At 39.9% G+C, this 27,598-nt stretch overlaps 1 protein-coding gene across 3 annotated transcripts in view; it reads left to right on the top strand.

The window, feature by feature from the left end:
* ADGRA1 (adhesion G protein-coupled receptor A1) overlaps window positions 1-27,598 on the top strand; it is a 583,487-nt gene that overhangs the window by 490,917 nt on the left and 64,972 nt on the right. For all 3 annotated transcript variants that reach the window (XM_063435182.1, XM_063435184.1, XM_063435183.1), the window contains 2 exons: window positions 11,420-11,543; window positions 25,667-25,812. In XM_063435182.1, coding sequence (XP_063291252.1) covers window positions 11,420-11,543; window positions 25,667-25,812 — 270 coding nt within the window. The remainder of the gene's footprint in view (window positions 1-11,419; window positions 11,544-25,666; window positions 25,813-27,598) is intronic.

Here is a 27,598-nt window from a genome sequence, read left to right as displayed (position 1 = left end):
TAATTAGACTATATATAAATAATTTAGCTTAAAATTAGGTTGGATATATATATTATACCGTGACCTCTTCACCCCCCTAGGGACCTCAATCCTGCAAATATAGGCAGGCTTATCCAAAGCCCCTTATTAGCCCCTATTGGCACTAATTTTCTTTTTTTTATTATTTATTTCTTTTTTGTGTTTGTTTTCTGGCCGATGGAGAAACGAGCGGAGTATAATAGAGATTTTCTTGTTTCATGATGGCATTTAATGTTGCTTCATTGAATGTTCAGGGACTGAACTCACCTCAAAAGAGGGGGGCTGCATATAAATTCTTAAATGAGAACCAAATAGATATTGCTTTTATCCAGGAGACTCACTGGATTGATCCTTCCGACAGGTTGTGAAGAAATATCCTCGGGTATTTGCCTCAAATTTAGAGGGGAAAAAAAAGAAAAGAGGAACTACTATTATGATCTCCAACAGACATGTGGTCAAAACTATACATTTTTCTCCTGATCCACTGGGTAGATATGTGCTCTTAGTTGTGAAAATAGATGGTACAATTTTTACCCTGGTAAATATCTACGCCCCAAATCGCAATCCGGAAGTACTACTTGATGTCAGGGTACCTGAAGCCTCTACCTCCGAAAGAGGTAGAGACTTAGTAGTTTACTCCTCCAGCAGGTCGGCTTCCTCCATCCCTCGCGGCTCCCCTAGACACTCTCACGCCGGCCGCGAGGGATCCGTCTCATTTTATGACGTCACGCACGCTGCCCGACGTCATGACGTCAGTCCGGACCGATCTGTCACTCAAGTGACTGGAAGCCACTCAGGACTCGTCGGAGGCGGGTATACTCACTGTAACCAGGGTATTTAAACCTGTTTCTCCCATTCACTCATTGCCCTGTCGTGGTTCTAGCCTGTCTAGTCACACAGTGCTCTGGCGATTTCAGTTATTCCTTTGGTTCCGACCCGGCTAGTTTGACTTACTCTGTTTCCCTCTGGTATCCTTGACCCGGCTTGTTCTTCGCTCACCTGTCCTCTCGTTCCCTCGACCTCGGCTTGTTTCTGACCATTCTCTTTACTCTCCGTACGTTAGTCCGGCCATTCTAAGGTCCGGTATATGTACCCTGTCCTGTTTGTACTTTGTGTGTTGGATCCCTGTCCCGATCCTGACATTACGACAGGGCCAATGGATCCTGCAGGTACAAACAGTCAGGTTGGTCCCTCTGATTCCAGGTTTGACGCCATGGAACACAGAATGGACCAGATGGCACTAGCACTACAGGCGCTATTATCTCGTGCCAATAACCCACCTGAGGAGATCCGTCCCATCTCTCCTGTAAGTTCTGGTCTAGAGGTAGCCACTGTAGGTGCCTCTTCCCGTATTACCCCACCTTTACGTTATGGTGGTTCACCGGAGAAGTGTCGTGGTTTTTTGAACCAGATTAGTATCCACTTTGAACTACAACCTCGCTCCTATCCCACAGATAGGGCGAAAGTTGGATTTATTATCACCCTACTCATTGAGAAAGCTCTGAGATGGGCCAACCCACTATGGGAGAATGATAACCCATTGGTATATAATTATAATGCCTTTGTAGCTGCATTTAGAAGAACTTTTGACCCTCCTGGTAGGAAGGTTAATGCAGCCAGATTACTGTTGCGCCTGAGACAGGAGAACCGAACACTTGTGGATTATGCACTAGAGTTCAGGTCTCTGGCGGCAGAAGTCAAGTGGAATGAGCAGGCTTATATAGATGTATTTTTGAACGGGCTATCAGATATTATCCTTGATGAGGTTGCTACTAGGGAGCTTCCTGAGAATTTAGAGGACTTAATTTCGTTCATTTCTCGTATTGATGAGCGTTTAAGAGAGAGACAGAACACTAGAGAGAGGAACTTCAGACCTGCCTTTAAATTAGCCCCTACATTTCAAAGTTCTGATTCCAATACCTCACTGTATCCTGAACCTATGCAGATAGGCAATACTCGCCTCTCTGAAGAGGAGAGGCAGTACAGGAGAAGGGAGGGTTTATGTATGTATTGTGGAGCCAGAGGTCATTTGCGTCTGAATTGTCCTACTCGCTCGGGAAACGCCCGCACCTAAGTTTCTCTAGAGGACAGGCCTTGGGTGTTTCTATTTTGTCCTCTACGCATAATTATAAAGATCACAGGCTTCTGCTACCAATTTCTTTAACGTGGGAGAAGGGAATGCTAAAGACCATGGCCTTGATAGATTCCGGAGCTGCTGAGAATTTTATCGACCAAGTCTTTGCTACTAAACACACTATCCCATCCCAGTTAAGGGATACACCCTTGGCCGTTGAGGCCATAGATGGTAGACCTTTACTTGAGCCTGTTATCTCTCGTGAGACTATACCCATTAACTTAACTATTGGTATCTTACACGAGGAGAACTTATCACTTATGCTCATTTCATCTCCTTCTGTTCCCATAGTCCTGGGCTACCCATGGTTAAAGAGACATAACCCTATTATCGATTGGGAATTAGGGGAGATAATCTCATGGGGCCAGGGTTGTCAGGAGAGGTGTTTACGCAGGGTGTCTCCATTGGCTATGATTAACACACCAGATAGTTCTACCCAGTCTACAGGGAGACAGATACCTCCTCTGTACATAGACTTAAAAGCAGTGTTCGATAAGAAGAACGCTGATACACTACCCCCACACAGGACATTTGATTGTAAAATGAATCTTTTGCCCGGCACCATGCCCCCCAGGGGTAATGTATATCCTCTATCCATTAAAGAGAATTCTGTTTTAGAGGAGTATATTCAGGAGAATTTAGACAAGGGATTCATTAGGAGATCCTCTTCTCCCGCCGGGGCTGGATTTTTTTTTGTTAAAAAGAAGGATGGCTCACTCAGACCATGTATTGATTACCAAGGTTTGAATAAAATAACCATTAGGAATGCCTATCCGATCCCCTTGATTACCGAGCTCTTTGATCGGCTAAAAGGTTCTAAAATTTTCACCAAGTTGGACCTCAGAGGGGCATATAACTTGGTGAGAATTCAACAAGGTCACGAGTGGAAGACTGCGTTTAATACCCGCTACGGGCATTATGAGTACACGGTCATGCCTTTTGGCCTTTGTAACGCACCGGCAGTATTCCAGGATCTGATTAACGAAGTTCTTAGGGAATTTCAACAGGATTGTGTTATTGTATACCTGGATGACATTCTCATACACTCTAGAGAGATAGAGACCCACCAAAGACAAGTCAGAAAGGTATTACACAAACTTCTACAACACGGCTTATACTGCAAATTGGAGAAATGCAGCTTTGACCAGACCCAGATAGATTTTCTTGGATACGTGATTTCTGGGGAAGGCTTTAAGATGGATCCTGACAAACTCCAGTCTATTCTAGATTGGCCATTGCCTAAGGGACTCAAGGCTATCCAGAGGTTTATTGGGTTCTCCAATTATTATAGGCGCTTCATTAAGGGTTACTCTTCTATTATTGCACCTATTACCAATATGACCAAACAAGGGGCTGATACTAAGACTTGGTCTACTGAAGCTCTCGTTGCTTTCAAAAATCTCAAAGAACTTTTTGCTTCTGCTCCAATATTAGTCCATCCTGATACGTCCTTGCCGTTCCTACTTGAGGTCGATGCCTCTGAGACAGGAGTAGGTGCCGTTCTCTCACAAAGGTTGGGGGTGGATAAACCGTTACATCCTTGTGGTTTTTTTCCAAGAAACTTTCTGGGCCTGAAAGCAGGTATGACATCGGAGACAGGGAATTGTTAGCAGTCATTAAAGCCTTGAAAGAGTGGAGACATCTATTGGAGGGCACCTTACATCCGGTTACTATTTTGACGGACCACAAGAACTTGTCCTACATTGGGGAGGCTAAGCGTTTGTCCTCTAGGCAAGCTCGTTGGTCCTTATTCCTGACTCATTTCAATTATGTGCTTACTTACAGACCTGGCTCTAAGAACTCTAAGGCCGATGCTTTGTCTCGACAATATGAACCTTTCACTGTATCTGAACCGATTCTTTCTTCTATAGTTCCTAAATGCAAGATTGTTGCTAATACGAATCTCAGGATTCATTCCCCGTTACTGGCCGAGATAATTAAGCTGCAACATCTAGCACCTAAACAGACTCCTGAGGGTCGACATTCCGTTCCTCCTACTCTTCAACTGGAGCTGTTGCAATGTTTCCATAACAGCAAGATGGCGGGACATCCTGGTATCCGCAAGATGTATGCTTTGATTTCTAAAGACTTCTGGTGGCCTGCTTTACGTAAAGATACTAAAGATTTCATCGCTGCGTGTGAAGTGTGTACTAAGACCAAACAACCTCATACGCTCCCAAGTGGATTCCTGCATCCCTTAGAGGTACCAGAGAAACCATGGTCTTGTTTGGCCATGGACTTTATTGTCGATCTACCTATCTCTAAAAAACAGACTGTTATCCTCACCGTGGTTGACAGATTCACCAAGATGGCCCACTTCATTCCCTTGCCTAAACTTCCATCCTCCCCAGAGTTGGCAGAGATATTCGCGAGGGAGATTTTTCGCTTACATGGGATACCTTCCCAAATCGTATCTGACAGAGGGTCCCAATTTGTTTCCCGTTTTTGGAGATCCTTTTGTTCTCAACTAGGTATTAAATTAAATCCCTCGGTTTCTCCTTCCCAAGGTGTACCGGCGGTTGATGTACATGTTGCCAATTTGAGGAAGTTGTGGGATCAGACTCGACAAATTCTTCTACACAATTCTATGCTGGTTAAGAAACACGCCGATAAACGTAGAAGGGCGGCTCCGATTTTCGTTCCAGGCGATAGAGTATGGTTAAGCACTAGGAATATTCGGCTTAAAGTTCCTTCCATGAAATTCGCTCCTCGATATATTGGTCCTTACAGGATCTTGACTCGAATTAACCCAGTGGCGTATCGTCTAGCTCTCCCAGCTGCCTTACGCATCCCTAACTCCTTTCACGTTTCATTGTTGAAACCCCTAGTCTGTAACAGATTCTCCTCCACGATCGCCCCTCCTCGCTCTGTTCAGGTGGAGGGTCAGGAGGAGTATGAGGTTAACTCCATCATTGATTCTCGTATCTCTCGGGGGAGAGTACAATATTTGGTCGACTGGAAGGGATATGGTCCTGAGGAGAGAAGTTGGGTACCACAAGAGGATGTTCATGCTCCTCGCCTTCGCAGGGCGTTTCACTCACGCTTTCCGTCTCGTCCCGGTTCCTTCCGCCCGGTGGGCGTATCTGAGAGGGGGGGTACTGTCAGGGTACCTGAAGCCTCTACCTCCGAAAGAGGTAGAGACTTAGTAGTTTACTCCTCCAGCAGGTCGGCTTCCTCCATCCCTCGCGGCTCCCCTAGACACTCTCACGCCGGCCGCGAGGGATCCGTCTCATTTTATGACGTCACGCACGCTGCCCGACGTCATGACGTCAGTCCGGACCGATCTGTCACTCAAGTGACTGGAAGCCACTCAGGACTTGTCGGAGGCGGGTATACTCACTGTAACCAGGGTATTTAAACCTGTTTCTCCCATTCACTCATTGCCCTGTCGTGGTTCTAGCCTGTCTAGTCACACAGTGCTCTGGCGATTTCAGTTATTCCTTTGGTTCCGACCCGGCTAGTTTGACTTACTCTGTTTCCCTCTGGTATCCTTGACCCGGCTTGTTCCTCGCTCACCTGTCCTCTCGTTCCCTCGACCTCGGCTTGTTTCTGACCATTCTCTTTACTCTCCGTACGTTAGTCCGGCCATTCTAAGGTCGGGTATACGTACCCTGTCCTGTTTGTACTTTGCGTGTTGGATCCCTGTCCCGATCCTGACACTTGATCAGATTATGGAAACAATAGACGAGATAGCTAGTGGTAATATATTAATGGGAGGTGATTTCAATAGTGTTATAGATCCAAGAAAAGATAGAAGCCACAAACAAACAGGGTATCCCAATTTAATAAACAGTTATTCATATAATTTAGCAGACTTTATAGCTAAAAATGTATTATACGACTGCTGGAGGATATTCAATCCAAGAGAGAGGGACTACACTTTTTTTTCTCATGTACATCAGACTTATTCTAGCATTGACATGTTTTTTGTAAAGGCAGGGCTCCTTGATTCAATTATTAAAGCAAATATTGGTTCTATAATATTATCGGATCATGCCCCTATTTATTTGAAAATCAAATCTAAAGATAGTTTTAGACCTAGGACAAGGTGGAGACTTAACAAAAGTATATTGAAGGTCGACCATATTAGGGACTCCATCTCAGTGGAAATTGAGAACTTTCTAAAAATTAACAACAATGGAGAAGTCTCGGTTCCTATGGTGTGGTGTACTCTGAAAAGTTTCATCAGAGGTTTACTAATTAAACATGGATCTGAACTCAAACGAAAGAAGGGAGATACTCTTCAACAATTGAGGATTAAATTGGTTGAGAAAGAACATTTAAATAAAAAATTAACAACTAAAGAACTAACTGACGAAATAAATAAGTTGAAATTATCTATCAAAGTTAAAACATATGAATTGGTAAAGAACCTTAGCTTTCTCAAACAAGGATGGTATCACAACAGTAATAAAATAAATAAAGACCTTTCAAATAAACTTAAATACTATAACAAAGATACATCTATAAAAAAAATTATTTCAGGGGATACCCACCTAATCTCACCAAATGATTTTGCTAAGGCATTTGCGGATTATTATAGTTCTTTGTATAATTTGGACAAAGTAAAAGCTACTGACTTAGAAATAGATAGCTTTTTAAGGAGTTTTAATCTCCCGAGAATTAACACTTCAAATCTAGAAAGACTTAATGCTCCATTTCTACTAACGGAAGTTATCGAGTCGATAAATAACTTAAAACTTAACAAAGCGCCTGGTCCGGATGGGTTTCCGGCAATATTTTATAAGACCTTTCTCAATTCTATTTCTCCCACTTTGTTAGAAATGTTTACAAAAGTATCCATAGACTCTCCCTTCCCGAAAGAGATGATGATAGCATCATTTATCCCTATTCCAAAGCCCGACAAGGATTCTACTCTAATTACAAACTATAGCCCAACCTTGTTGATTAATAAGGATATAAAAATGTTTTCTAGTATTTTGTCTAATCGACTTAACCCCTTAAGGACACATGACATGTGTGACATGTCATGATTCCCTTTTATAACAGAAGATTGGTCCTGAAGGGGTTAAAGAGGTTATAAACGAATTCATTGGAGTAGACCAGTCGGGTTTTGTGAAGGGAAGAAGCACTACTGACAATACTCGTAGGATCTTTAATTTAATATATAGAATAAATGAGAATAGAATGGGTTCGGTGGTTATGGCCCTCGATGCCGAGAAGGCCTTTGACAGGGTCAATTGGAGATTCCTTGACTCTGTCATGGGCCAATGCGGCATAGTGGGCCAATTTAGGAGTAAGACTTGGTCACTTTACAAGAACTCCTCAGCAAAAATTAGTAATCCTTTTTTTGATTCAGATATTTTTGAAATTAATAATGCTACTAGGCATGGTTGCCCTCTGGCCCCCTTATTATACATATTATCAATTGAACCTCTGGCTACCCTGATTAGACAAAACATTAATATAAAAGGAGTGGAAATGCGAGATAGGGATGTGAAAATAACCCTGTTCGCAGATGATATTATTCTTACCTTAGTTGACCCACAGGTTTCAATTGCATATTTGTTGGGAGACATAGCTACATATAGTTTTTTTTTCTAATTATAAAATCAATATGAAAAAATCTCAAATTTTATCTTTTATGTTAAGTGATGCCCAAAAAGATATAATATCTAAACAGTTTTATTTAGCCTGGGCCAAGGAAGAGATTGATTACCTGGGGATTAAGATTTCCCTTGAAACTACTAGAGTGATACAATCGAATTCTGATAACTTATTTAGAAATTTACAACATCAAATTATAAAATGGAAGAGATTGGAACCCTCCTGGATTGGTAGATTAAATATGGTTAAAGCATTTTTGATACCGAAACTTTTATATCTCTTCAGGGCAATTCCATTCAGAATTAAGATAGAGATGCTCAACCGGTTTCAACGTTTATTTTCCAACTATATATGGGCTAACAAACCCCCTAGGATCGCATTTGAAGTATTGCGTAGGAGTTACTTGAAAGGGGGTATAGCCTTCCCGGATGTGTCTAGGATTCATGAAGCCTGTAAAGCATCCCAGCTGCTATTGTGGATGAATCCAGACCAAGACATTTCCCCATGGTTTAGTATAGAACAAGAAAACAGTCCCAGGCACAAATTGTCCATTCTTGTATGGATAGGCCTTTTAAATTTAGTTGAATTGGAGAAAAATATTTTTTCTAATAATATTTTAAATGATATGGTCACAACTTCAAAAATACGTATGAAGAAATTAAACTTGAAAGATAAAATACTTTATGATGGGGCGGGGCCGGACCGCCGAGCTGGACAGTCGCAAGACAGACCAGCTCCGGCGAAACTTCAACTTATATAAGCAAAAATGCTATATTGGCTAAATATACTGACCGGCAGCGGCGGCCCTCGATGGGCACAGAGCCCGGGACCCAGGGAGAGGCTAGCTCGCGGAGTTGTAGTCCCCTGGGAGGGGAATCATCGAGGCTGAACTTGAGGCCTACTCCAGCGGTGAGCGGGGCGGACGGCCGCTGCCCAGCTATCCCGCGAATGATACCCGGCCGGGGACCTGGACCCTCGAGGAACCGGCTCCGTTCCCCCCCCCCTGGACCGGGGGGGTGATCCCGGTCCTCACACTGAAACCCTGCCACCCGGACAGCCATGAAGGAGACGGAGGCCTTGCAATACCGCCAGATCTTAAAATGGCGGCAAACACGCACCTCACTAATAGATCTGGGCGGGAGAGACTCACCCCACATTCACCGCAACCGTTATAGCCCCATAGCGCTGCAGGATCTACCACTCATGGACTGCAACCGCCCACTGGGACACTTACCACATGGAACCCTCCTCTGAATCTCAGCTCCGGTAAGGAGAGGGACCCACAACCAGCGGCGGGGAACAGGGCATCACGCATTAAGCCTGCTACCACCATACCGGCAGATCATGTCAGCCCTCACTCTGCATCATATCACCCCTTGGAAATCCCGGGGTCCAAACCCAGAACATCTGATGTCACACAGCACCCCACGCAGCGACGACTAGCCGGCCCACAGCAACCGCAAAGCGAGCAAAACAGACCACAAGGAGTCCTAACCGAATTCACAGAAGGCAAGATTTCTCGGACACTAAGGGACCGTTTAAGCATGACCCGAATAGCCTTTACCCTCCCTAGTGTAAATATAATAATATGATGTCTGCCTTACAGTAATGTGGGTATTTCTGTATTGTCTATATTCCTGTATAACCAACAGCTGCAAGGGGTTAACTGTATAGCTCTCGACCCTGATCTACTGCATCCATTCACGAGTGGCTACAGGGGAGTAAGAGGTGAAATTACTTAGTTGATACCTAACTACATTGTTCATACTTAAGCATGTACTCATCTAACCTAAGCATACTACCTGCCTGCAACCATATGATTCTAACATTAAGCTACAGTCCTATAAACTTCCTTATTGTCTCGTAGAATCTCAATTTAAACAACATTTACTCAGCATGACTATACATATGTATTGCTAACTTAGTATATAGCTTGTTTAACCTATCTCATCACACGTATGTTTTATTCTGAATACGCATAGTTACCTTAGCATACTACGTAAATAATCTATGCCATGCCTAACTATCTTGATTTAAACCTGTTCATAGACATAAAAAAAAATAGTGCATTGTCCTAACATACCCTAATGCTTTCCATGTTATCACTCATTGTTTTGAACTAAGCACGCGGATTGCCTTTGGGGTACCGAGTGCCTGAATGTTATCAACATATGGACTGCAAAAATAAAGAATTAAAAAAAAAATACTTTATGATACCCCAATAGAAGTATTACGATATATATTGATAGATTTAGATATTAAGTCTTGGCTCCAATTAGGGATAAGTAAGATTTCAGACCTGTGTGAAGGACACAAATTGGCTACATTCAATCGATTACAATTAAAATATAACATACCTATTAGCGATATATTTAAATATCTAAGGTTAAAGAATGTCTTAATGTCTAAACTAATACTCAAAAAACATCATATAACCTTTCAAATTACTAATAGTCAGAAAAAAGGGAGTATCGCTAGACTTTCTAGACTATTAGATTTATTGGAACAGGATCCTCAAATTCCTTCTTTTAATAAATGGGAATCGGATATTGGTAAATCTATACCCTTTACAGAATGGACTAGAGCTACTCAATTAGTAAAACAATCTATGCATACTGTATCACTAGTAGAAACCCACTTTAAATTAATATACAGATGGTATCTGGTCCCAGTTAGACTTCATAAAATCGCATCTACGCATACTAAGGTATGTTGGAGATGCGGATTAGAAGATGGGACTTCTAATATACCATATCTGGTGGGAATGCTCTAGACTCAACAATTTAAAATCACATATGTTTGAATTAGTAAAATCTAAAATTCATGATGATATAAATTAAATTAGTCCATAACTGTCCATAGTCCATAACTGTTTTTATTTAATATTGGATTTCCTACACAGTATAGTAATTTAAGACGACTCTTGACTCATATCTTCTTTGCCGTTAAAATTAATATTTGCTAGATGTTGGAAATCCCCTATCCCCCCCCCCCCCCATAATAAAACATACAATCTTCTGAGTAAATATAACTATTTCTGGTAAACACCCGATGCATATTAGAGTTTTTTGATGTTTGGATACATTCTACAACTGCTATTAAGAAGAAGAAGAAGAAGAAGAAAAAAAAATTAATAATAACAAGAACTTCAACAAAATAATCATCATGCTATGCCCCCTCCCCTCCTATCCCCATGGTGCCCTTCCTATTGTGTTTTTATAATCCACCTATTCTAGACTGTAAGCTTGTTTGAGCAGGGTCCTCATCAACCTATTGTTCCTGTAACAATTTGTATTTGTTTCATCTTTTGCTAAATTTTCCCCGTCATAATATTGTAAAGTATTCTGGAATCTGTACTATATAAATACCAATATTAATAATAATAGTATACTAATACTAATCATCGTCATATATGAGTATTTACCTGACTATTGACCTATTTTTCAAAAATTTCTGATTAATATACACTATTCAATACTCTGAGCCATAAGATATATTCACGGGCAGTATGCAGAGTCTTTAGAGCATCTGAACAGTCTAGTTTGGCATTTCACAATCAGAGCAGAATCAAAGACACTAGCATCCACAGCACCGCTAATTATATAAAAACAAAGTGTAAAGTCTTTCTATCATAGTGTGTGAGCTCTTTATTTACACGTGCTAATAGCCCACTCATAATCTGTTTGTTTCCATCTGCAGTACTATTCGGATCAGCAGAAAAGGATGGCATATGTTACTTAATTTCTGTTTTCATACTGCGCTAACGTTCACTGTGTTTGCTGGAGGAATCAACCGAACAAGTTATCCAATAATATGTCAATCCGTAAGTAATGTTTGCATGATACAATTTGTAAGAATATATCTAGGATTTGTTACAGTGAAGTTGTGTGCCTAGTTAACCTGTACACAGTCTGTACCCCACTTCTCAAATAGGAGAGACTGCAAGTATGAGCTGGATGGTAAAGACTATCCAGCTATATGGTATATTTTTTAATGGTTAAATGGAATTAAGATATTTTTTATTAGACATTTTCTTGTATCTTCCCTGTATGTTTGTTGAGAAGTTATCTCTTAGCTTGCAATTGACCTCATATTCCTGATTACCTGCTTATTTGGAAACGTTTGAATCTTTGTAACTGCTTTCTTCCAGCTCTGAAAGTAGGAAGGAGTTGGGGTGGTGTAAAATAAACAAAGTGGGGTATATGTACTAAACTTCAGATTTAGATTTAAATTTTAGCTAATTTAAATCTAAACGGCAAAATGTAGGCTACAATAAATTATTTAGTATATAGATGCCAAATTTGCGTTATTATAATTTTGAGTGATTTTTCTAAAGAGCATCAAATCCAGACTTATTACCACAACACTGTGTTTTCATGAAATTAATATACTGGCACCAGATAAGCAATGCACTGTTGGTAGTATATAAAACCAAATCAATATCTGTTGATTCACTGTAAAGTATGGTATTCCCCATACAGGAAAGGCAATAGCATGCATGAAAGTCCCTCCAGACAGCCTAAAATGCAAAAACTAATTTCACCACCCCACCCATGCGTACCCCCACATGCCATCCCCCACTCTAATGCAGGCTCCCGCACGGGCCCCCACACACAGTCACACAAAACATATTACAACTATTTAAACAGACTATTAACACACAGACTCACAAATACACCCACTGACACACCCACTGGCATATACACAGCTTGACACACAGAGACGTGCACTGGCACAAACACACACAGATATACACACAAAAACACACACACTGACACATACACACATGCTGACACACTACGATACACACTGATACACACACTGGCACATACACACAAATACACACATCGGCACATACACACAGATACACATGGACAAACAGATACACACACTGGCACATACACACAATGACACACAGAAACTTCACCAAACATAAATTAGCTTACTAGCGCATGGAATCCCGCGAATCTATGTTCGGGGAAAATTTCCCGAACATAGATTAGCGAACTAGTTCTGATCTCAGCTAGGGCTTATTTTCAAGGTAGGTATATTACAAACATCCCGTGATTACTTATTGTCAGGAGATGTTTTATTTTTTGGGGAAAATGGTAGTAATCCTGCCAAACTGATTTTTTCCACACTACACAAGTCTATCATTTATTCTGATAAAAATCCTTTTTTTTTTCTCTCTCTAAATAAATGTGTACTAGATACAACAGGCATTTTCTCTCTTTTTTTTGTTTTTATATATATATATATATCTTGATCTTGATAAAGACCGCTAGACGGTTGAAAAGTTGATTTATATGCGTGTTATTTAATATATTTTTTGATTTACTAAATCCATGGAGTGCTCTCATTTTTTGTTCTGTATATATATATATATATATATATATATATATATATATATATATCCAACGAGTCCTTGCACGCAGACAAACCAGCTTTATGTTTGCTGGGTGCACAAAAGTCTGGGACAAAGGTAAACATATATCGAAGAAATGGCTTGCACTCACAGTCTTTTCAAGGGTTAAAATCTTAAACACAAAATACATTTATTGATCCTGATGAGAGCTCCGAAGGAGGGCTGAAATGTCTATATTTTTTATGGATATACTGCAATAAAGATTAAGATTTTAAACCTTGAAAAGAACATGAGTGGAGTGCAACCATATATACATATATAATCAGCTCTAATGTGACTCCACATCCCAACAGTACATTTAAAATAACCTTGAGGCTCATTTTTTTTCAAAACATGTCACATATGGTCTCCATGCATGGCTGAAGATCACATCGACTGTATTGTCTTAACATAGAGAAATATTGCATTTCTGTGTTATGCTTTTGCTTCTAATTTAGTCCTCATTACAATTTTATAGCAAAAGTGCATGCAACAGATTCCGATAAATATATTTAGAAATACCTCCCTCCTTTATGTTTGTGACTTAAATAACTCTTGTGGCTTGTCAACCACCATTGATGACCACGATTGATGAAGATGTCTTGAATGTTCATTGAAAAAAATATCTATGAAACGTTTCATATTTATTCTAGGAAGTTTCAAAATGTACTGAGCCTGAAACCTTTTAAATAATTAACCTTTTAATAAGTGGTCAAGTTATGGGAAACCCAACTTCTCAGGGCATTAAAACAATATTTTAGTCACATAGATTCAAGTCAAAAGATTTGACCCTCACCTGGGTTCCCTGGGTGTCTGAGGTTAGTCTTTTCTTTAAATGTTGCTAAAGTGGACGTTCCCCTTCCACATTCGATTTATCAGTTTCATTCCTATTTAAACAAAATTCACAGACTGAGTTTCAGCACTGTATGTACTAAGGCTCAAAGAGACTCTATCAGTAACTTCAACTAGTATAATCAAGCTGCATAGATGTAGTGTGTAGCCTGAGACACCACTCAGCAAGTGTACTAATTTTGGTATATTTTTAAAACGTCAGGTCATAGGTTCCAGCACAGTCAACTTATTATTTATTTATGATGAGTTGAGTAATAATTTCTATTCTCGAGGACATGACTGAAAATAAGAGAAATTCTCAATGTTCTGACCCTTGGAAAAAATTTAGAGTTATTGTAACTATTATAGTTAAGAAACTATCTATAGAATTTATACAAAAGGGTAATTGCTCACATTTCCTGCAAGTCCAACTGCCTAGGTTAGAAGAGTGCAATGGCACAGTGATTTCAGCAGATAATAACTGTCTTATATCCACTTGGTTATCTGTCTAATAATGATCTTAGTACAAAAAAAATTGCAGGCGCAAATAAATGAGTAAAAGTAGTAATTATCTACTTTGAATAAACTGGCCCTTTTCACTGGATAACATGTTATGTAGTTATATAAATCTCTTAAATTATCTACTTTGTGTTGTTGATTTTTATTTTTCGAAGTCATTTTATATATAATTTCTTTCTAATTCACAACGTACAGGCAACTTTGTATGTGAAGCATAATCTTCAGGTGGTTTTATTCCCATGGCAAAGTGGACTCTAGTGTATGCGACCCCTTTCAACCAAATGAACTGCCCTTTATAGGAAACCAATACTTTTTTATGGTTGTGAATTGACAATTGCACCATGGATATCTAACCAATTTGCATTGTAAGCAAGGCAGTGCCTTGAAATCTTGGCATATGGTATACATTTAAAACAAAACCTTTCTTTTTTTTAGTTAGCGTTCTAGTTAACCAAATTGTATGCCTAGTCTAAATAAAAAATGAAATTACAGTCTCCTTTTCATAGATGTCTACCTTACCTGTTGGACACAGCATGCCGTTTTGGTGCATAAACCAACAGGCATGCAAGTAGCTTAATTTATTGTCAAGTGATCAGCACCCTGAATATATACACGCACAGGAACATGTTTTAATAAAATCTCAAGTCTGGAATGTACACATAACATACAATAAAAAAAAAATATATATTTTCAATTAAGAAAGTGTTGATAGATGTAATCAAAACGCAAGCCTTTATCTGAGTTGTGGTAATTCTATTGCTAATATTCTTATGTTTAAAATGAATGTACATTATGTTAGAGTAAATATAAACACAAGAAGATTTGCAAAACTCTTTAATAGATATTAAAGGAACACTATAGGGTCAGGAACACAAACATATATTCCTGACCTATTAGTGTTAAACTAACTACTCAGCCCATGCCCTCCCCTCCCCCCTCCTTCCCCCCAGAGATCCCTCTCTACATACCGTATTTATCGGCGTATAACACGCACTTTTTTCCCCTGAAAATAGGGGAAAAATCGTGGGTGCGTGTTATACGCCGATATCCCATAATTACTTACCTGTCCTGAAGCGTGGGCCGGCTTCACAGCGCGCACCGCGGTACAGGAACTTTAATTTAAGGTTCCGGTTTCCGGCGGGACTGAAAGGAAGTGTGCACAATAGTGTGCACACTTCCTTTCAGTCCCGCCGGAAACCGGAACCTTAAATTAAAGTTCCTGTTCCGCGGTGCACGGTGTGAAGCCGGCCCACGCTTCAGGACAGGTAAGTAATTATGGGAGGGGAGGAAAGTACACTATGGGAGGGGAGGGGAGGGGGAGGAAAGTACACTATGGGAGGGGAGGGGGAGGAAAGTACACTATGGGAGGGGAGGGGGAGGAAAGTACACTATGGGAGGGGAGGAGGGGAAGTACACTATGGGAGGGGAGGAGGAGGAAAGTACACTATGGGAGGGGAGGGGGAGGAAAGTACACTATGGGAGGGGAGGGGGGAGAATACTATGGGAGGGGAGAGGGGAGAATACTATGGGAGGGGAGGGGGGGAGAATACTATGGGAGGGGAGGGGGGGAGAATACTATGGGAGGGGAGGGGGGGGAGAATACGAGGGGAGGGGGGGGAGAATACTATGGGAGGGGAGGGGGGAGAATACTATATACTATGGGAGGGGAGGGGGGGAGAATACTATGGGAGGGGAGGGGGGGAGAATACTATGGGAGGGGAGGGGGGAGAATACTATGGGAGGAGGGGGGGAATACTATGGGAGGAGGGGGGAATACTATGGGAGGGGGGAGAATACTATGGAAAGGGGGGAGAATACTATGGAAAGGGGGGACACTATGGGATGAGGGGGGAATACTATGGGATGAGGGGGGGGAATACTATGGGATGAGGGGGGAAATTTCCTGGAATTTCTTTCTAAAAATGAGGTGCGTGTTATACGCCTGTGCGTGTTATACGCCGATAAATACGGTATCTTAAAACAGAATGCACCTGCCATGGTTGATTATATATTTCCTACCTGTTCCGTGTTAACTTTTATATATATTGGGTATTAATATTGTTTTTGTATTTTATTGTAACCTATAGTATCAATGCAATGTTTTGTGGACTCAGGACATACTTGAAAACAGGGAGAAATCTCAATGTATCCTTCCTGGTAAAATATTATATAAAAAAATAAATAAAATACAATGTAGGTGATTAGGAATTTACTACAGAGATCATTTTGGGACTACTATACAGCTTGCAATGCCCTGTGTAATGCAAACCGTTTAGTGGTACATACTCTATGTCATGATTATGTCATATACAGGGAGATATGTTACTCATGCATATAAGCAGGTTATGCAACAATTTTTACATATCTATTTTTATTGCATTGCATGTAGCTCTTAAAATCAATGTATTGTAAAAGTGCAGTTTTCTCCTACCTCTAAATGCTATAAGCTTATCTGGTGTTCCAAATCTCATGCTAATATTATTGAAACAAAAAGTGCCTGGTAGCGAAATAGTTCAACCCATTGAGACATTTTGATGTGTACTGTTAAGCACAATAGCGAAAATACGTTTAATGTTAAGTGGGTTATGTGTTTTTCTTAGAAGTGGCTTTTTCATTTTATACAGATCTGCCTTTGTACAAAATAATAATATGTCAGACCAAACAAACAATGAACCCGATTCCATCATGTTGCGCTTTTAGCAAATAAATAAATAAATAAGTAAACCTGGCGTCGAGGGCACATTCTACCACATCCTGATCAAGCGATGGCACTCTCTAAAATTGCTATTTTCTAAAATGTATTCTGTTTGACAGTTTTGTAACAACAGAAAGTTATTGTGATATTCATTTCCTTTTTTTTTTGCACAGCAAACAACACTTTGGATATGTTGTTGTTGGGGGTTTTTTTTTGCACACACCAGCTACGAAGAAAAGATTATCTCTGTGTATGAAAGATTATATTATCTGAGAAGAGAATTGTTTGGAATGAACAGCTGGGTAGTGAGCAAAGTAGAAATTGCATGCTATTCTACGTTACAGTTGTTGCCCTTTGTATGCATTAGAATAGTTGCTATGGATATTTGATTTCTCTAAGAAAAAACATGAATTCCTTTTATGGTTGAGATTTTATCTAATACGCATAGCTATATGCTTCAAACATTGCACTGTAATTTCTTTGGTTTTCCTTGGATTTAAAAGAATAACCTGATTCTGGAGCCATGTCCAAAAATAGCTCAACTCCGATATTTCTAGGTGCAAACAAAGCCGCTACAAAGCTCCATCTGTGTTCAGAAATAGAAATGGACAGGCATATCTGTCCTTTTTCTCATACCAGTATTCAGTGAGAATCTGGGTTTTGGAAACCGTTACTCTCTAGACTTGAGCATTGTTTTGTGTGATTATTTTTTATTTACTTCCCTACAATTGAGCCTGTGAGATTTCTAGATCTGCTAATGAAATAGTTATCTAGCGATACTTTTTCTGCAGGTGTTTCTAAAAGTCACCTGTGTTCCTTGAACAGATTTTAGAACCTTACTTTCAAAGGGAATCTATGGGCTAGGAATACAAAATTGTATTCCTAGCACTATAGTGCCCCCTTCACTTGCGCACCCCCTCCACCGCAATGCAGAAAGGGTTAAAAACCCTTTTGTCACTTACCTGATTCCAACACCGATGTCCCTTGACGCTGGGTCAGGCTCCTTCTCCCTCAATGTCAGCCAACATCGGGGACCTAATGCTCGCATTTGGACTACACTATAGGAAAGCATTGAATCCATTTTAGCTGATCCTGGATATCTTCGTGCAGAGCATGAAGACGTCCAGCATCAATTAGGTGACTAAAAGTCACCTACGACTCAGAAGTGCCTCTAGTGGCTGTCTGGTAGACAGTCACTAAAGGTGGACTTAACCCTGCAATGTAATTATTGCAGGTTATTAGTAACAGCAGTAATTATAATTGCAGAGTTAAACTGGCAGGGGCACTGCACCCAGCCCACTTCGATGAGGTGAAGTGGTCTGGGTACCTATCGCTTCCCTTTAAGGAATTGTTCTAGAGAAGTAAAAATTCAAAATGTGGACAAAGCCTCTCATTGAAGAGACCTTGAACTCCAGACCCCTAAAGCAGTTTATTTTGTTGAAGTGCTGTATGTCTGAAGAGTGTATCTTCTTTTTTCATTTTTCAAAAAGTGCAGATTTCAATTGAAATTGACAGTTTTATATATTAAATAGATTCTAGCTGTTTTCCTAGCACTATAGAATGCTACAATTCCCCCCTCCCTCGCCCCCCTCCTGCATCGCTGAAGAGTTTAAAACCTCCTCAGTCCCATACCTAAACCCAGCATTGATGTCCCTCGGTGCTGGATCAGGCTCGGACCACGCTCCTCCCCTGCCGTTGTCAGCCAGTGTGGAGACCTAATACGTGTATGCAGCAATTATTCAATGCTTTCCTATAGGGAAAAATCTGAAGCTGGAAGTGCAGAGCGTGAGGACGTTCAGCTTCAGATACCAAACCAAAGGTCCGTTTCAATTTAGGAAATCCCCCTAGTGGCTGTCTGGTACCTGGTACCTTGTGGTTGTCTGGTACCTTGTGTATCATCTCATCATTTCATGTTTATATAAATTGTAACTCTTACTTTGTTTCTCAAAAATAATTTAGGAGACTGGATAAAGACGTTTAATATGGTGTGTTTTTCATGTTTTGCATAAGATTAATCTGCTATCTAAATATTTATTTCCATTATTATAAAATGGAGAAATTTTACAAAATGTTACAGGAACAATAGGTTGATGAGGACCCTGCTCACAGTCTAAAGGAGATGGGATATGATATTTATTTTCATTGTGCACATGGTTTATGTAACGCATTTCACAATTTATTGTTTGTCCTTTAAATCTTTCTTAGAGCTAAAATATTTATAGCAAAACTAAGTTGACACAATAGATTTACTCTGATCCATCCTCTGGTTTAAGGTAAAACGCGGTCTCATATTGTCACTTCGGCTTTTTTCAGATCAGCGCATTCTCCCTAAAAATAAACAATTCCTCGGCTCATACATTAGGTAAGCTGGATGAAAGTCACAGAACATTTAACTTTTATAAACAAATTTCACCAAGTTGTCGATCTAAAGACACAAGGTGTAATTTATTCATCAGTTGATTTATTTTGTTGTCAACAGTTTATTTTTGTCAGAAATTCAGAGCCTTTTGTGTGTGTATATGTTTGTTTTGGTTTGTATGGTGTCACTGTATTCCAAAAATATGTTACGCCTGTGCCATTTATATCATGAAGGAAGCCATACTATATTTCAAATCTGTTTGCAGGATTAGAGTTAAGTATATAGAGTTAAGTATATGTATATAAGTATAGACTTATCACCATAACATTTGTTTTCTTACTCATGGTTAGAGTACCATGATTAGGTCTTGTACACCTATTGGAAAATAAAAGTGAGTGGTCCTACCAAGTAAAATACTGTGTCCTTGGTAAACGAGGTGGAATGGTAAAAAGGCTGAGCCCATAAGCATGTCACACACTGATAGGGTTTTTAGACTCAGTATAGAGAACACAGATACTCAAGATGTGTATCTACGGATCTTTACCTCCCAGTTCCCAACAGCAAAGACCAAGTCAAATAGTCTGACTACCCTGTCATCATTTGAGGCAAAGGCTCAAAAATATTGTGGAGTATCAGAATTTATTAGTTACAGACAATTGAGTAGTCAGAAAAGGTTAGAATTCCATCCCCTGTAAGAGGAAGTCATGGTTTGTCAAACAGCAACTCAGGAACAGGCAGACCTGACACATAAGAATTGGAACTCTGCATCGAGCAAACAAATAGGCAGATAAACACCAAACTTCGAGAACACCAAAATCCACAAATAGTGCGAGGAACCTGAGTTTGAAGACTAATATCTCTTTGAAATCTAGAACATACATTTTGAGTCAAGTAGTATATAAAATCACATAAAAGTCAGAATTGCAGACAAGCATGGAATGGCCAATGAGACATCAAAACATAGAATGTGATGGCAGATAAGAGCTATTCGGCCCATCTAGTCTGCCCAATTACTGTTGCAGAGAACAGTTATAATGTTGTGTTAAAGGCACTGTCTACAGAGCGCTAGTAGTTCAGAGGGCCAGACACATGTAAAACACAGACAGACACATCAGCAAAAAAGGCCGTAAAGTAGTGGCGGCTAGTGAGGTTTTAAGAGGGGGGACGCCAATCTCTTCCCCTAGAATTTTACTACTCCCTATACAGTACAGAGGTATTCATATAATACAGAGAGCTGAGCATAATGCAGAGATACTCATACAATAAAAATGCTGCACGCAACATAAAGATATGTATAAAATACACAGAGCTGAGTACAATACAGATATAACCACACCACAAACAGAACTGAGAAAAAATAGGGATATAATACACAGAGTTGGGCACAAAAGAAAGATACTTTGAAAATACACAGAGCTGGTCACAATACAGAGTTAACTCGCCCACACAGCCAGGATGGCTGTGATTGATTACACAGAGCTACAATACAGAAATCCCTACACATTACATGTCTCTGTAAAATGTTCTCTATCTCTGTCTATCTTCCTATCCTTCTCGTAGCTCTCTCTTTCATGATCTCATCTTCAGTAGTGCTCCTGATTTGATAACTTTAGCTTTCTATGAAATATTGCTGCTGTTATGAAACATCCGCTACTCCACAAGATCTCAGCACACAGTGTTTGCATAGTTAAAGCTTTAAGATATTGATAGATTCCAACCATTTTAGCTACACCTGACTCACTATTAACTCTCAGCATACAGGACTAAAGCAGCAGGATACTCATAGACTCTGTATTACATGTGCAACTGGCAATATAATTAATTGGCAGTAGTAACAAGGAGCCAAGAAGTAGCTGACATGGTTACAGAATCAACAATCCTTACAGATTAAAACAGATTAAAATTAGAATCAGATCAGTCCTCAGAGTCACAGCCACAGTCCTGCAGTTTTAAGCTTTACAACTTTTCAACTAGCCACAGTAGGAGTGTCTCAGGTCTCAGCTGTAGATGGGCTGAGCATTTTAAAGAAGATGGTGAATATGTGCAGTAGGAGTTACTAAAACTATTAGTAACAGGCAGCACAGTGCTCTGTGTCAGAAATGTCCACTCCCCTTGCTACCCATGGGTAAATTTGAGTAAATTCCCTTGTTTAATCAGCCGTCAGGCAGTCAGTAAGGCTATTGAGGAGAAAAAAAGATGGTATACACAAACATGTTGCAGTGGCCAGGATCTGCTGCTGTGCTCTCTCTGTGGTACTTCCAAGATGGTTTCTTTGCTTATCTTTCCTTTGGACACTGTCCCCACCTGCTGGTGCTATCAGTCAATGATGGCTCCTGAATAGAGAGGCCAAGGCCAACAGCATGCCTGGGCTCATGGGAAACTGGTACTGCTGCCTGAATAGCAACTCAATGGAAATTCCTGAAATTCATTAAAGGAAATTAGGCATGTGCAAAACCTGCAGAAACAGGGAAGATTTCAAACCAGACCTATTTGTATATGCATAGATACTGTCAAGTAAGCTTCTCTAAATAGCTACCAATGTTGGGGGAGGGGCCCTGAAGAACTTAAACCTATTACAGAATGAAAGAGACAATGTGTTCCCCATTTCTTCCATTTTATGGCTTACCCATAGTAATAGCTAGCAAGTATTCTGTGAGCACAGATGTTAACCGCTAGTCATCACTGATATTTTGATTTTAAACATTAATAGCATTCATAAGGGGCATTAAAACAATGCACATTTTGAGAATCCATTGGGTTTAGTGCCAGCATCATCATTACTGGTTGCATCTCCAGTAGATAATCCACTTTGTTGACATAATACTGAACATAAATATTAGTGAATCCGATGGGTCACCATACCGAGAAAGACAATGCCAAGAGAAATTCTTAACCTATAAAATTATTGAAAAAAAATAAAAACAATTGTGAGTATATGGGGGTGGATGGGAAGACAGTCTGATATGTTTTGTGATTGAGACTGCCTCCCATCTGATATTCAAGGTTTTATATATTAATTTTCAATAAAACAAATTTAAGTATTTATCCATTTTCAAGGGTGGAGGCTTTTTTTTTGTGTGTTCCTCATTGGGAACAACTATATATCTAGTTTTGAAGGTAAAGGCTTCTTGTCAAGCCTCGCCGCGAGTCTCAGAACCTATTTCTAAAAGGTATGCAATTCAAAAGCAATAAAAATTGCATCTGATGTTTAGACCTTGCCAACTCATATGTAGAAGAAATAATATGCATGCTGAAAGGCAATGTCTGCTTCTCACAGATGATCAGACTTTTCCAAATTCTCTTTGAGGAAACACAGAGGGAACAGGGATTTTTTTTTTCACCTCTTCCCAGTTTGATATTTCGTCACACAGGGGATGTTAGGTTCATTTTCATTATGGCTTAGAGCAATGTGGGAAACCTGCAACCTCGGTGCACAGTAATTGAAAAATAATCTGATGTTCCCCATGCTGACTTTAAGTAAAAGGGGGTGCAGAGCTATTAGGCCAGTATAGATTTTAGGGCCAGGTCCATTTGCATTTACTTGTATTGCGACCCATGCATGTATCACTCTTTAGGGGTCCCTTTGTGAATCTTCCTACAAGTTAAACCTATATGTTTATAAATAAACAGACTTCTGCTTGTAGCAGAAAACATTATTTTCAGATTGTGAAAGCTATTTCCCTCTTTTTTTATTTTTTTTTTGTTTTTTACACTTTTGTCTTTATTTAGTGGGTCACGATTCGAGGAACCCAACACGCTAACACACACACAGACACACACACAGAAAGTGTGCAGTACCGGACCTTAGAGTGGCCGGGCTAAGCACACACAGAATAGTCAGGAGACAAGTCGAGTAAGGGAAACCAGAAAACAGAATAACGAGAAACAAGCCGAGGTCAAAGGGTAGGAGAAAGTCACAAAGTCAGTATAACAAGCCAGAGAGTACATAACCAGAAAGCACACGTTCAGAATCAATACTATAAAGCAAAGACCACAACAGGGCAGGGAGGAACAGGAAAGGTAAGTATTTAAACCAGAAGGTTAATTCTGATTGGATAATTTCCAATCAGAATTAACAATCACATGTGGGAGATATCTAAACCTCCCACTGTGATTGAGGCACTGTGCCTTTAACGCCGGGTCAGGTGACTGACCCCGGCGTGTAACAAATTGGGCGGTCTCCCAGCGTGCAGCGTCATGCATGCTGCCGCTGGGGGACTTGGAGGAAGATGCGGGCGGCATCCGTGGCTGGGAGGATGCCGCCCGCCGAACACATGGCAGGAAGGGGACCGCGGACGGCTCGGCTGGAGGGTGAGTGCCGCGAGCGGACTGCAGCCTCCCCTCGCAGTAGCCCGCGGGATCCTGACATAGTGTTACTGCACACTCTCCATAAGTGGGATGAATAGCAGTAAGTTGGGTAGTTGTAACAGCTGTAGGTCTTGTATGCTTGATACAGGAGGATTTATTTTATGAAAAATTATGGGGGTTATGTATAAAGAGTATTTCTAGAGAAAACTTTTAAAAGTGAAAAAGTTACAAGAATGGAATGTTTTAGTAGATTGATTCACTTTTGGAACCTCCATGTTATTATCACTTCTCAAAGCACCATTCCATAAGGCAGCTTAGGTGGCCACCTAGATCCTGGGCACAGAGAAGTCAGGCATGCACCTCTGGCTCTATCTGTAAGTGGGCCTTCCCTGAGCTGCCATTGAGATCAAAGAATCATTTTAAGAGCTCCCTTGCATTCCCCCTGCTCTTTTTAATGACTCAGGGCTACAGCAAGCACTCATTGACGGAGTCATTGATGGAGAGCCGGGCCAGAAGAGAGTTATTAAAGTGATCTGAACCTGATATTGGTGCAGACCACAATGCTGCCTCACCAGACCACCAGGGGTTCTGCTCCCCAGGTCACCCTCCACTGGATCACCAGGGATCAAGTCCAGAGTGCCATATATTGGACAACCAGGGATAACAGCTCCCTTTGCCAAAAGGTAAGCACGAGGGTGCAAAAGTACAACCACACATGATAAACACAGACACCACCCTCACACACAACACTTGGACTCCTCCACACACAAAATATAGCCACTGCACACACAACAATAAACCAGCAAACACTCAACTAACAAAGGCACACTCAACCTTCAATGCACATACAGCTCTCCCCTAAACAAAATACTACACACACTCTCACACACATTATTAAGTCTCCACCAGACACATACAACACTCAGCTACCACACACGCACACAACACTCCCAGACATAGGACAACCTTAATCCTGCTGTGGGCTGAGATAGTGTAAAACCTACAATGCCCATTTTTATATTGTTTTTCAATTCATAAGTAGTCAGTGATATTTTTTTTCCTTTCTTCCTAAAACTGCTTCATTAAGCGAAATTTGTTTTGGTAACTATAGTTTACATAAATTAACTGCAGCATCAACAGATATTAAGGATCATATGGGATGGTACTCACAAATCTTTGAAAATACATAGCTTTGCAAAGTAGAGAGAGAAGAGCAGTCCTTTATATCTACATAGTGCTAACAAATATAGCACTCAAGAATACAGCAATCCAAATACTGACCATGTTTTATCAGAAAGAAAGGTTATTGTATTCAGAGCTTGCATAGGTAGATATTTATAATACCAGGGGTTCTTACTAACAGTAGGTAGGTGATAAAACTTCTCACTTCTAGACCCTTGGCCTACTTTGAGACCTTTTGAGACCTACTTTGACCTCTAACTTTCATGTTATAAAACTATTTAAAATTGTTTTTAACTGTTTTTGTTTGGTTTAGAAATGTATGTTGCTAAGTCATATTTTTGAGGGAAGTACCTCTTGAGGGAAGTACCTCATTAACACAAAATTACAGTTCCATTGCTTCTATTAACAGACATTCATGCACTGTAGCCACCTCTTTGAGGGTCTCGCCACCCTCTTTCCTGTATTGTACAAGAATGGTTAATAAACTCACCAAGGTGTTTGAATACTATCTTATGATACATATACGTAAACTAAAGCAAATCATTTCCAGTGACTCTGGAACACTGAGGCAGCTTGGATATTGACTAATGAAGCCCTCTTGAACCATTATTGCTGTATTGCCTTATTAATGTTGAATTTTCATTTCAGGTCGGTATCGTGTTACATTACTGCAGTCTATGTACGGTGTTGTGGATTGGCGTAACTGCAAGGAATATCTACAAGCAAGTGACAAGAAAAGCACCACAATGTCCGAACCCTGACCAGCCTCAATTTCCAAAGCAACCTATGCTCAGGTATGAAAATCATTTTGTGTCCTATTGACGGACACTAGACTTGGGCATTCGATTTTCAGAAGAATTAAAAAATCAGCTCATTTGTCCATTCGTCCAAATTCCGAATCTCCGCATGGCACAATGGAAGAATGAACGAATGGACCAATGAACCAATCACGTGATTAATTAAATTCTTCTATGAGCAATTGGTTCATTAGTTCATTCCTGTAAATTGATAAATTTGGTATCCTTATGTGGGATGACTATCTAAGGATACCAAATTAGGGAGCTATCTAGTAAACAACTTAAAGAACAAAATTAAGAAAACAGCTTTTCATAATTTTGCTATTTCATCTGCTTAATGGATAGCTTCCTAATTTTGTATACTTATGGTTGCTATATTTAACCGCACATTAGGGACTTATCTACTTATCTAAACCATTGAAATATTAGCCGACAATCACCGCATTCCATTTGTCTGAATGGAAATTCCAAACTAAAAATATTGGACACTTTTTGTTGGAAATATGTTGCCCAATGGGCAAAATTAATTTTGGATGAAACAAAATGTATTTTGTCTGAATTCCTTTGGACAAACCAAAAATTGTTGCCATGTGCAAATCTAGTGAACACTACATTCTGTTGACATATTTTGTGCCCTCTGTGGCATGTGTTTGGTCATCATGTTTCCAACTGTCCAAGGACTGCTTCAGTGTACTGTCTAGTAGTTGTTGAGCAGAATACTGTAATATATACAAGATTATTGATGAAACCAGGTTTTGGTCAAATTAGCCAATTGGAAATATTCTACAACTCCAACAATTTTCCCATCTCAACTATTTCAGTCTAAACTTTTCATTTATTTCCTCTCTTTTTCTGTAGTTTACATTTTGAAAAATTAGAAAATAAAATTACAAACATGGGCATTATAATTGTGATACATGGTGATAAGGATACTTGTTATGAATATATATATGGATCCTATTTGTATAAGATAAAGGGACACTAAACTGTCCAAATAAAAAATAAAAACTGTTAAATCTCCATTTAGCATATATACAATAAATGTATAATATAGCATTTAATTATGATTTTTCATAGAAGGTATATCTAAAATAGATTGTAAAAGCTGCAGATCTCTTGTCTGAAACCTTTGCAGCCCTTTTGCCTTTCCGTGGCTGTCAAATCACAGACTTACCAATGTAGCTAAATCTGAAGTCTTTACAAAGCATGTGCTCTGGGCAATTGTCTATGTCTTGACTTTAGCTCCAACAACCAGGGAGTAACAGAATCGGTTGTCTGATTGACAACAGGGGGGGTGTAACAATGTTAATTTATAAAACTGCCAATTTCTCAATGGGTGGACATGGAAAATAAGAAGGGATCAATTATTGATATCTTTTGGACACCTAAACATATACATCTCTCATCTCTCGTTAAACCTGAAATAGTGCATGTATGGGACCACTTTAGAACCACACAGGGGTGCACTGACAAATTTCACCCCTGGGCACCAATCACTTCTCTAGAAAATATCTCACCATGGCTATTGTTACACAAATGGCACAAACTAGGCATTTTCCATATAGAAGACTTTTATGATAAAGGTGCTCTGTTAACCTTCTATGCTATACCGAACTCATTTGAATTCTCCTACTTACAACTAAAATGAGTACTCTCCAGCTGGATACATCACCAGGCAGTTTCACACACCAACCCTAAGAATAGCATAACACAGCTTTATGAAAGGTTCCAAAAGACACCAGTCAAACCCAAAACCCCTATCACTTTTGCTATAACACTCTTT

This window comes from Pelobates fuscus, chromosome 10 (assembly GCF_036172605.1).
Source record: "Pelobates fuscus isolate aPelFus1 chromosome 10, aPelFus1.pri, whole genome shotgun sequence".
Lineage (NCBI taxonomy): Eukaryota > Metazoa > Chordata > Amphibia > Anura > Pelobatidae > Pelobates > Pelobates fuscus.
This window is presented reverse-complemented; position numbering and strand designations above follow the sequence as displayed.